This window comes from Oncorhynchus mykiss, chromosome 24 (genome assembly GCF_057628025.1).
Source record: "Oncorhynchus mykiss isolate SJ-2025 chromosome 24, ASM5762802v1, whole genome shotgun sequence".
NCBI lineage: Eukaryota > Metazoa > Chordata > Actinopteri > Salmoniformes > Salmonidae > Oncorhynchus > Oncorhynchus mykiss.
The window spans coordinates 19260467-19272541 of record NC_143045.1 but is presented as its reverse complement, the minus strand read 5'-3'; the positions used below and the strand labels follow the sequence as shown (position 1 = coordinate 19272541).

The following is a 12075-nucleotide window of genomic DNA, read 5'->3' as shown; positions in this document are numbered from 1 at the left end:
CACATGTCTCATACGTGACAACCAAATATGTGTGGAAATGTGTGTGTGGGTGTGTACAAACGGGTATGTGTGCATGCACACAAGCTGAATACTCCAGTGCACTATTCATTAGCGTCAGTCAGATTTGTTCACGGTTTGACAGTGAATTGTGTTTAATTACTCAGGGTGCATTCACACCACTTAGGTGATAACACACACACACAAACACACACACACACACACACACACACACACATAGACACACACACAGTTACACACACACACACACAACGACTGATGCCGGATTTTGAGAAGCAGGTACGGGGAGTCAACATTTATTCAGGAACAGACAGGTAACAGAACAGAAACAGCGTCAGCACGCGGGTAAACAACGACAAACGACAATTAATGCTGAGGCAGGGAACAGAGCGGGGGACCAGACAGATATAGGGAAGGTAATGACAGAGGTGATTGAGTCCAGGTGAGTCCAATAATCGCTGATGCGGTGACGGGGGGAAGTCTGGGGTGCGTAATGATGGTGGCAGGAGTGCATAATGCTGGGGAGCCTGGCGCCTTCGAGTGCCAGGGAGGGGGAGTGGGAGCAGGCGTGACACACACACATAGACACATACACACATATAGACACACACACAAACAACCACACAGACACACACGCACACACATATACACATACACATATAGACACACACACAAACAACCACACAGACACACACGCACGCACACACATAGACACATACACCCACACACATACAGACACACACACACACTTGCACACACATAGGCCTTCACAGACACATGCACACACATACACACACACACACACACACACACACACACACACACACACACACGTGAAAAGTCAGTATAAAGAAGCAGGCCATTGACACAGTCAACACAAACATGTGACGTAGGGCAGAGAAATAACATTTGTTTCTGCAACCCCTGGCATCCATTAAAACTTCCTCTCAGCAGTGGAGAACTGGGACAAGAGAGAGGAAGACAGGCTGCAGTCCAAACACTGAAAGACACACCCTATCCCCTCAGCCCTCAAATGACCCTTTTTTACAACCCCTTTGGCACTCATTTATGAACCTTGTGGTAATTTTCCAAAACTCTAGACACAAAACTCAAAATGCCAATCACTTGTAAAACAGGCTGTCCGATGTTCAAAACATTGCATTGTGCATTCATATCTTTAAAGAAACCTTGCACTCGCAGAAACATTGGTTCAAATAACTCATTTATCATGAAAATGTCATGTATTGTCATGTTGTGTCTTGTTTCTGTCCTTTCTCTTCACCCTGTCTCCCTCTGCTGGTCGTACTAGGTTACCTTTTCTTCCCCTCTTTCCCCCAGCTGTCCCTTGTCTTCTCTGACTACCTCGTTCACCCCTTTTCCCACCTGTTCCCTTTTTCCCTCTGATTAGGTCTCTATATCTCTCTCTCTTTCTGCTTCTGTCTTTGTCGGATTCTCGTTTGTGTTATTCATGCCTGAACCAGACTATCGTCGTGTTTGCTGCAACCTTGTCCTGTCCTGTCGGAATCTGCCTGTCCATCTGAGCCTACGTGTGTTTCATCATTAAAGAAACTCTGTTTTGTTAATTCGCTTTTGGGTCCTCATTCACGCACCTGACAGAAAAACCATAGGAACATTCATTTAGATCACCCACACACAAGATACCGATAGTTTCAGTGTGTAGTTGTTCGTACAATCATTAAATATTGTAGTACAAAATATGTGGTACATGTTTCATTATGCTACTACAAGTAAATACATCACTGTAAAAGGACTAGTAGAGAGAATACTACAGACACAGTGGAATCATTGAACAAAATCTGAAATGTATTGATGAAATACAATAAAATCACAACATAGGTTTCTTTGAATCAAAGCAAAAATAATTAGCTACAAAAAAAGGAAAAAACTACAGTAAAATGTCAACTGCAGTGTTCCTCACCTGGCTTATTGTAAAAAGCAAAACAAAGGATTGATTACTGTACTATATTCCCATCAACCCTGTCTTGTCAATTTGGCCACAGGTTCTCATCTACATCACAATGGATGTTTTCATTAGCCAAACATCTTGGGAAGAATCTTTGGCTTTGGCGAATCCAGGCCTGACACTGGTCTGCAGTGATGTCATTGCATGCGTCATCCATGGTTGGAGAAGGGTGGCTTGTTTGTGCGGGCGCCTATCATATACCTTCCACCTCTATGTGGAGAAAAAAATCCTCAATCGGTTTAAGGAAAGTAGAGTATGAGGGTAGGTACAGGCTGGTAAATTGTGGATGGGCCTGAAACCATGCTTGCACCATTTTATCATGGTGGAATCTGACATTATCCCACACAATGACATAGGTCACATCATCAGCTCTACAGACCTGATTTAGCTCATTAAGGAAGGGTACAAGGAGAGCTGCATTATTTAATCCAATAAGAGGTATGTGTCCCACCACCACACATTGTCCAGGTACTGGCCAATGAAATTCCGACCTCTCCTCCTTGTCTTGGCCAGGTTGAAGCCTGCCTCATCCAAAAAGAGGAATTTGTGATGGTTTTCGTCAGCATCCAGCTCCAGTTTGGAAAGAGAATTACTGGTTACAATGATGTAGAATTTTTGGGGAATTTTTCACAACAGGCATCTTGAAACTGAACATACCTGAACATACTCAGTCCTCAGTTGCTTCACTCTGTCTGCATTTCTTTCTAAAGGCACATGGTATAGCTGTTTTAGAGACACCTAGTGCCTTTTCAGCATGTGTGCAATAGTCGGCAAACTTATGGCTTCCACATTGTTGAACATGTCGTCATTGTCCAAGATGTGCTGCTAAATTTCTGTAAGGCGAATATCATTTCTGTCCCGAACCAAATTGACCACAGCCCGTTCTTGTTGGTCAGTCAGAATTTTGCCTCTGCCTCTCCTATCCGGCCTAGTCTCAATTCTGCAGGGAAAATTACAGTAAGAACACATTTAGTCACATCACCTACTCTGTGGTACACATTGGCATGCAGTATACAGTCATTTGACAATTGAGAGTAGCCTAATGTTTAGTTCATGCTGAAGACTTACTGGTTCTCATTGCAGAAAGTTCTGATGATTGAGGCTACTGTTGATCTTCTGAGGTTTGGTTGAATCATTGTAGCTGCCTCAGTCATTGTCGTGCCATGATTTACGTCATGGCCTACAACTATTGCTCGTATTTCATTGGACAGTCTTTGCTGTTGTTGCCGCTGTCTTGGTCCGTGGCCTTGCCCTCTACCACGTTCCCCCACACCTCTCGAACGAGGCCCACGACCACCTCTCAGAAGGGGTGCTTATCCCCGGCCATTCCTTTGACTACCACGTCTTCCTCGTCTTCCTCCTCCCACTGCTTGACCTCTCTTATGACTGGATCACCTGCCGGCTCCATGTTATCGCTATGTTGTTGTAGGTGGATACCACTCATTTCACTATGTACTCACTATGTACCACAATGTGAAATCAATCATCACTAACGAGCTGGCAGTATTGGAAAAGCAATTATAAGGGCATGCATACATACACTTACCGGCCACTTTATTAGGTACACACACACAGATACACACTCTGCTCCTTTGAACAGAGAATCATTTGACTGCCTGTAACTCAATATATAGAGTATATAGAGTAGAGAGCTTTTTGGGCAAGATGCGTAATCTAAGCAACTTTGACCGTGGTATGATTGTTGGTGCCACACATGGTGGTTCTAGCATCTCAGAAACAGCTGCCCTCCTGGGATTTTTATGCACTACAGTCTCTAGAGTTTACAGAGAATGGTGTGATAAACAAAACACATTCAGTGAGAGGCAGTTCTGTGGGCAAAACCCCCTTGTAAATGAGAGAGGTCAGAGGAGAATGTCCAGACTCATTCAAGATAACAGAAAGGCCAAAAATGGTGTGCAGAAGGGCATCTCTTAACGTACAACACCGTGAATAATTAAGGCTGTTGTGGAGGCAAACGGGAGTCCTATCCAGTACTAGATAGGTGTACCTAATAAACCGGTGAGTGTACCGTAATGTCAAATCTGAAAACGTGGTCCGGAAAAGTGGTACATGGGACAATAGAAACAGTGTCTGATAAAGAATGATGATGAAATATTACAGCCATAGATAATGTAGTCCAATTGGTTCATGTTCCACGGTAATTGGTGTCAATGGATCTCGTTATCCTAAAACTTTCATGATCTAAACATGGAATATTGTTAGTCAGTTTCCATAAAACTATGCATAAAGAGTAATGCAACAGTTACTTATCATTTTGAGCTGTTGTATCAACTGATAGTTAGATCATTGTAATGAAATGAATAGACAGTCATCTCAGATGTCATGTGTGAATTGCATTTTGAAATGGTAATACTTTCATGTTAAGTTGTGTCACTTTGAACAGGTGATTTTAGTTCAATGAACAAATTATCTTAGCTTTATGTGTATTGTATCCAAGCTATTGGGAAAAGTGTTAGAGTTCTGAAAAATGTGCATTTTGATCATCGGTTGTGAGTTTTGTGTCTAGAGTTGTGAAAAATGACATCAAGGTTCTGAAATTATTGCCAAAGTGATAAAAAAAAAACTGTAAGCAGACACTCCTGATGATGTATCATGGCGTCTGACGAGCATACACTTGCAGGGCGAGGGAGGAAGGAATGATTTTTAAATGGACCGCCCTTGCCCAGAAATTCGTCACTCGTTCATCCCACGATGATTGTGTTTTCAGCCACCGGTAGCTTGTGGTTGCTTTGTATACGCTACCAGTCAATTATGATTGCATGTCTACTTAAATTAAATATATCATTATTCATATAAGCCTACTGTATGATAGCTAGCAGATTTAATAGCTAAATAACGTTAGCCTGCCTAGCTGTAACTTCTGAAGAAGGAACACGTTTTATTTCTACAACTTCCAAAAGCACCAAACCAAACAAAAACATCATTCATTTTACAAGACCTGTTTGTGCCGTCGTGCGTTAGTAGCACAATTTCTAACTTAATTTACATTCGTTTTTACTTCCACTTGTATGTTGACTCCATATTGACCTTGAAGTTTAAATTTTTGGCTGACTTTTCTTAGCGGATGTACAATCGTAGCCATTTGAATTATGGGGAGTTTCAGGCCCCGAAGTGAACATAATTGTACACTCGCAAACTCAATTAAAAACAAGGGCTGAGGGGCTTACTTTGCAAACTTCCCTTGCTTGGCTAATCACTTGGACCACCCTCCAAGATGATGACGAGCTCCTGTCTGTCTCCAGCTTTGCCGGTTTGACCATTCTGCCTGCCCTGACCCTGAGCCTGCCTGCCGTTCTGTACCTTTCGGACTCTGCTCTGGATTACTGACCTCTGCCTGCCCTGACCCTGCCTGCCTGCCGTTCTGTACCTTTCTGACTCTGCTCTGGATTACTGACCTCTGCCTGCCCTGACCCTGCCTGCCTGCCATTCTGTACCTTTCGGACTCTGCTCTGGATTACTGACCTCTGCCTGCCCTGACCCTGCCTGCCTGCCATTCTGTACCTTTCGGACTCTGCTCTGGACTACCGACCTCTGCCTGTCCTTGACCTGTCGTTTGCCTGCCCCCCTGTTTTTGTCATAAACTTTTGTTACTTCGAAACTGTCTGGGTCTTCTTCTGAGCCTTGACACGAGGAGTGTGGTCTCTGTTGTCTGTCACTGAGGCAAGCTGTGCAGTGTACACCAGGAGAAGTGGAACTGTGTTGAGGCTAGATAAATCTGTTTATTTGAATAATGTGCTGCTATTTTGGTCATTGTGTTACACAAGATGACAGAAATGTGATGTTTTTTTTTTTTTTTTTTAACTAGGCAAGTTAATAATACATTTGGATTAAATGTGTTAAGATACTGTAGAATTGGTTTGACGTAATCTCCCTTATCCATCTCTCTAAAAGAAAAGCGCTTGAAGCAAAGACTGCATAATTAACATTTTCAGTTACCCCAGTGGGCGTGATAGCTTATCTCCCTGGGAACATATAATCCTTTATAGGAACAAACCAACTGAAACCTGCTGAATAATGCTACCACTATTCCTAAACGATAAACGATACCATATAAATGATTGATCATAAACAAGGCATGCATGAGGAGGCATTTCCCTGGCTGATATAGTAAAATACGGTTAAAGGCCCATGCTACTGATGTGATGACGTGGTGATCCGTGTGTGTGTGTGTGTGTGTGTGTATGTGTGTGTGTATGTGTGCGTGTGCGTATGTGTGCGTGTGTGTGTGTGTGTGCATTTGTGTGTGTTGTGCTCCATGAGGATTTCCTTTCCTGTAAAGCCTCTCCCTTCCTAAGCGTTTATCATATTTTACACTTTAACTACCACCTCTAATGATGATTATCTGCTTAATCACAGCGCTATTCTTAGACTACAGACACAGCAGATGGAGACTGCCAGGATGACCTCACCGGGAGAAATATCCTCTGTGTTTAGAAATGATAAACCGGCAAAAGCACCGATTACATTTGTCCCTAGCGTTTCCAAAAGAGGTACAGAGAGGGTCTTGGATCGCATCCAGGACATGATTTATCTTCCTCAGGTTCCATGGAGGTGTTCCAAATGACGCCATATTCCCTATATAGTGCACTACATAGGTACAACTAAGGACTGGAGATGTATTGATCTAGAGGGAAATTAGTTAACAAGGAAAAATACATTTGGTTGGACAAAGCTGTCAGGACAGAGCATACAAGCAACATGCAACAGATGCTCTCCATTTCAGACAGGGACAATAGTTCCAGACCACCTACGATTTTCACCAATGCGCCTACTGTGTGAAAGCCTGGTGTTAAGAGCAACAACACACCTGTTACTACGGCGTTCCTGTAGGGAATCCACTCCACAGAGATCAGCAACCATTACTGTTATACAACTGAGTCACCTTCCTTCGCCTCTATCTTCCCACCGGGGGTCTAGCATTAGCAATCAGCCTCTCTCTTAGCCTGGAGATAGACTTCTCTCCAATCAATCAAAACAGACATCATTGACTCACGTTAAATAGCTCCCCTGACCACATCCCAAGCTGCATGCAAATTCCCTGGTGATTCTAGCATTACAGTTCAAATGATTTCCCCTTTCACTGTTCAAAAGACCTGTGAGGAAGACTGAGAATATATTAGCCTGGCAGGCATGTAAGCCCAATCGCACCCATGTGATAGGATAAGGCACTTTTCAGGGTGCTCACAAAGGAAGAGAGATAAGGGGAAGATGAGAGGAAGAAAGACAGGAAAGGGAGAGAGAGTTGAACTAAGCTCTCTGGGTGTTATCAAAGGAAAAAATGAAACTAACCTCTGGCATCGAAAAACTCTTCATCTGAGCTGTCAACAGACTCCTGTGCAATGTCCTGCATCCGCCAGTGGGAGGCACTGTGCTTGCGGGAAGCGGCTGAGGGGTAGAAAGAGAAAAACAGATCAAGTTCTATGTCAGGAGAAACGTCTATGTGCGGCATCATGTCATTATTCAAGGGCAAATTAATTATGTGAACCTATAGGTTTTTCCTTTCAGCTTCAAGTGCATTGTCTGTCTATAAACGGCAGCAGAACAATTGCATTAGCTTGTAGCGCCTTGGGCAGAGAGGCTCCATTGGCCTCCAGTGTTACAGAGCACAAATCAAGCAAACCAGAGCCCTATTTTGAAGGGGGCTCATATAAAGAAATATAAGGCTCCGAAGCAAACCAATTGAGTTCAGAGGTTCTCTATTAACCATAAAACATTGGAGAGGGTGGCTCCATATCTAGGCAGGCTACTGTCCCTCAACAACACTCAACAACACCCAATACCTGAGATATTGAATCAATCTTCAGTATTTTTATTTATTTATTTATTTCACATTTATTTGACCAGGTAGGCAAGTTGAGAACAAGTTCTAATTTACAATTGCGACCTGGCCAAGATAAAGTAAAGCAGTTCGACACATACAACAACACAGAGTTACACATGGAGTAAAACAAACATACAGTCAATAATACAGCAAAATGTGAGCAAATGAGGTGAGATAAGGGAGGTAAAGGCAAAACAAAGGCCATGGTGGCGAAGTATATACAATATAGCAAGTAAAACACTGGAATGGTAGATTTGCAGTGGAAGAATGTGCAAGGCAGAGATAGAAATAATGGGGTGCAAAGGAGCAAAATAAATAAATAAATACAGTAGGGGGAGAGGTAGTTGTTTGGGCTAAATTATAGATGGGCTATGTACAGGTGCAGTAATCTGTGAGCTGCTCTGACAGCTGGTGCTTAAAGCTAGTGAGGGGGATAAGTGTTTCCAGTTTCAGAGATTTTTGCAGTTCGTTCCAGTCATTGGCAGCAGAGAACTGAAAGGAGAGGCGGCCAAAGGAAGAATTGGTTTTGGAGGTGACCAGAGAGATATACCTGCTGGAGCACGTGCTACAGGTGGGTGCTGCTACAAAACGGAAATGTAAATGACATCGCCGAAGTCGAGGATTGGTAGGACGGTCAGTTTTACAAGGGTATGTTTGGCAGCATGAGTGAAGGAGGCTTTGTTGCGAAATAGGAAGCCAATTCTAGATTTAACTTTGGATTGGAGGTGTTTGATGTGAGTCTGGAAGGAGAGTTCACAGTCTAACCAGACGCCTAGGTATTTGTAGTTGTCCACATATTCTAAGTCAGAACCGCCCAGAGTAGTGATGTTGGACGGGCGGGCAGGTGCAGGCAGCGATCGGTTGAAGAGCATGCATTTAGTTTTACTTGTATTTAAGAGCAATTGGAGGCCACAGAAGGAGTGTTGTATGGCATTGAAGCTCGTCTGGTGGATTGTTAACACAGTGTCCAAAGAAGGGCCAGAAGTATACAGAATGGTGTCGTCTGCATAGAGGTGGATCAGAGACTCACCAGCAGCAAGAGCGACATCATTGATGTATACAGAGAAGAGAGTCGGTCCAAGAATTGAACCCTGAGGCATAGAGACTGCCAGACCAGAGGCCCGGACAAATATTCATAATTATGATGAATATGCCAACATACAGTAGCCTGCCTGTACACTACCTGTACAACCAATCCATGTGTATAAGAGAAAAAAAAATTTCTCAATCCCCTTCTAAAATACTGTGAAACCATTGCACTTCTGAACACCAAAATAAATACAAGTTTTAATTTGAAGATTTAACCAAAATCAGTTGAAGCTGAAAAGAGTGGACTATAGAGACTGCCAGAGGCCCGGACAACAGGCCCTCCGATTTGACACACTGAACTCTATCAGAGAAGTAGTTGGTGAACCAGGCAAGGCAATCATTTGAGAAACTAAGGCTATCGAGTCTGCCGATGAGGATGTGGTGATTGACAGAGTCGAAAACCTTGGCCAGATCAATGAATACGGCTGCACAGTATTGTTTCTTATCGATCGTTAAGATATCGTTTAGGACCTTGAGCGTGGCTGAGGTGCACCCATGACCAGCTCTGAAACCTGATTGCATAGCGGTGAAGGTATGGTGGGATTCTAAATGGTTGGTAATCTGTTTGTTGACTTGGCTTTCGAAGACCTTAGAGAGGCAGGGTAGGATAGATATAGGTCTGTAGCAATTTGGGTCAAGAGTGTTGCCACCTTTGAAGAGGGGGATGACCGCAGCTGCTTTCCAATCTTTGGGAATCTCATACGACAACAATTTCGGCAGATCATTTTAGAAAGAAAGGGTCCAGATTGTCTGATTTGTAGGAGTCCAGATTTTGCAGCTCTTTCAGAACATCAGCTGACTGGATTTGGGAAAAGCAGAAATGGGGAAGGCTTGGGCGAGTTGCTGTGGGGGGTGCAGTACTGTTGACCGGGGTAGGGGTAGCCAGCTGTAGAAAAATGCTTATTGAAATTCTCAATTATAGTGGATTTATCGGTGGTGACAGTGTTTCCTATCCTGAGTGCAGTGGGCAGCTGGGGGGAGGTGATCTTATTCTCTGGACTTTACAGTGTCCCAGAACTTTTTTGAGTTTGTGTTACAGGAAGCAAATTTCTGCTTGAAAAAGCTAGCCTTGGCTTTTCTAACTGCCTGTGTATATTGGTTTCTAGCTTCCCTGAAAAGTTGCATATCACGGGGGCTGTTCGATGCTAATGCAGAACGCCATAGGATGTTTTTGTGTTGGTTAAGGGCAGTCAGGTCTGGAGAGAACCAAGGGCTATATCTGTTCCTGGTTCTACATTTCTTGAATGGGGCATGCTTATTTAAGATGGTGAGGAAGGCATTTTTTTAAAATAACCAGGCATCTTCTACTGACGGGATGAGGTCAATATCCTTCCAGGATACCCCGGCCAGGTCGATTAGAAAGGCCTGCTCGCTGAAGTGTTTCAGGGAGCGTTTGATAGTGATGAGTGGAGGTTGTTGACCCATTACGGATGCAAGCAATGAGGCAGTGATCGCTGAGATTTTGGTCGAAAACAGCAGAGGTGTATTTAGAGGGCAAGTTGGTTAGGATGATATCTATGAAGGTGCCCATGTTTACGGCAATGGGGTGGTACCTGGTAGGTTCATTGATCATTTGTGTGAGAATGAGGGCATCAAGCTTAGATTGTAGGATGGCTGGGGTGTTAAGCATGTTCCAGTTTAGGTTGCCTAGCAGCACGAGCTCTGAAGATAGATGGGGGCAATCAGTTCACATATGGTGTATTACACAGATTTCATGTGAAAAGTATGAATGCCAGTGAGTTCCTCAAATTCCCATTCTTCAGGACTAGAAAGAGGGAGTATTTAGAGAGATCCCTCAAGCTCTGTTCTTCTAAGATCAGTGTTATAAAGTAATGCCAGATAAAGTCAATAACGTTCATTAGAAATGACTTTCAGACAACCAACGATTCTTCCTTTAAGTACTATTGAATTCAAACAAGATCAATGACAAGTGAAAGTGACAAAGTAAATCATTCCATTGCGCTAACCTCCAGAGAACTGCAATGGGAGAGAAAAATGTCACCTAATTGAGTTGTGTGAGCTTTCCCGACTCTACACACAGAGAGCCAGTGTCTGAGAATCTAAGAGCCTTTACTCCACAACACAACAACACCAGGCTGCTTATGTTTGATCTCAGCTCTTTTCATACCCTCATCCCTCCATCCCTTCCTATATTATCTACTTCCAGAGGACATTTGCAGAGTACCATACTGGATGTTGAAACGCTGAGTTCATGGCTTCCATTACCATGGCACCTTCTCTGCCCTCACTGTTTTCACTCTCTCCGTCTCTCTCTCTCTCTCTCTCTCCTACGGCCCACTTCTCCTCATCGCTACACAGGAATTAATGAGCTTTTCATTTCTTACAGGACTCCATCAGGTCAAATGTTTTCACTGGTAATATCTCATTGAGGAATGGGTGTCTCAACCGTTGGAGTTCTCTATTAGAGTCATGAAATGGAGCATAGGTTAGTCTATGCTCAACCACAGCCTGGGCTAGGCCAGCACCTTTCACGACAGGACCCTTGAATTTACTTTTTTGCACTGTCTCTATGCAGTCACAGGACCCTACACACTCACACTGATACTCCAACACACATGCACAAACACCCACTTCATCATTTACTCACACACACATAATATGCACATACATTTATACTGACTCTACCCACACCCACTCACATACAATCATCATATAGTTTGCTGCTACTCTGTTTTTCATATATCCTGATGCCTAGTCACCTTACCTCTATACATACTGTATCTACCTCTATTACTCCAGTTTCACCGCACATTGTAAATAGGCTACAAGATCTGACTGACCATATATGTATAGTATGCTTCCTTACTTTCTCGTGTTCCTCTTATTTCTATTTATTGCGTGTTTTTGTTCTACCTTATGTTAGTTTTAGTCCTACATTAATTACTGCATTGTTTGGGTTTGGAGCTTGTCACAGCTAATACTTACTGAAAATGGGTTTTCAGGTGTTCACCCTGGTTCATTTCATTGGACTACATTTGTTTACAGCCGAGTGTATGGAGACACACCATATGGGCCCTGGTCAAAAGTAGTGCACAATATGGAGAATATGATGCCATTTGGGACACTCTGATGATGAAAATGTGAATACTAACTATGTCCTAATGAGTAATTAATAGTGACT

The 12075-nt window shown here is 43.2% G+C and overlaps 1 protein-coding gene and 1 pseudogene across 2 annotated transcripts in view; both read right to left on the bottom strand.

Annotated features, from left to right (window-relative positions):
- pitpnm3 (PITPNM family member 3) overlaps positions 1–12075 on the bottom strand; it is a 128362-nt gene that overhangs the window by 100020 nt on the left and 16267 nt on the right. For both annotated transcript variants that reach the window (XM_090218613.1, XM_090218614.1), the window contains exon 2: positions 7313–7408. In XM_090218613.1, the coding sequence (XP_090074739.1) occupies positions 7313–7408 (96 nt within the window). The remainder of the gene's footprint in view (positions 1–7312; positions 7409–12075) is intronic.
- LOC149972393 (uncharacterized) lies at positions 2426–3410 on the bottom strand (annotated as a pseudogene).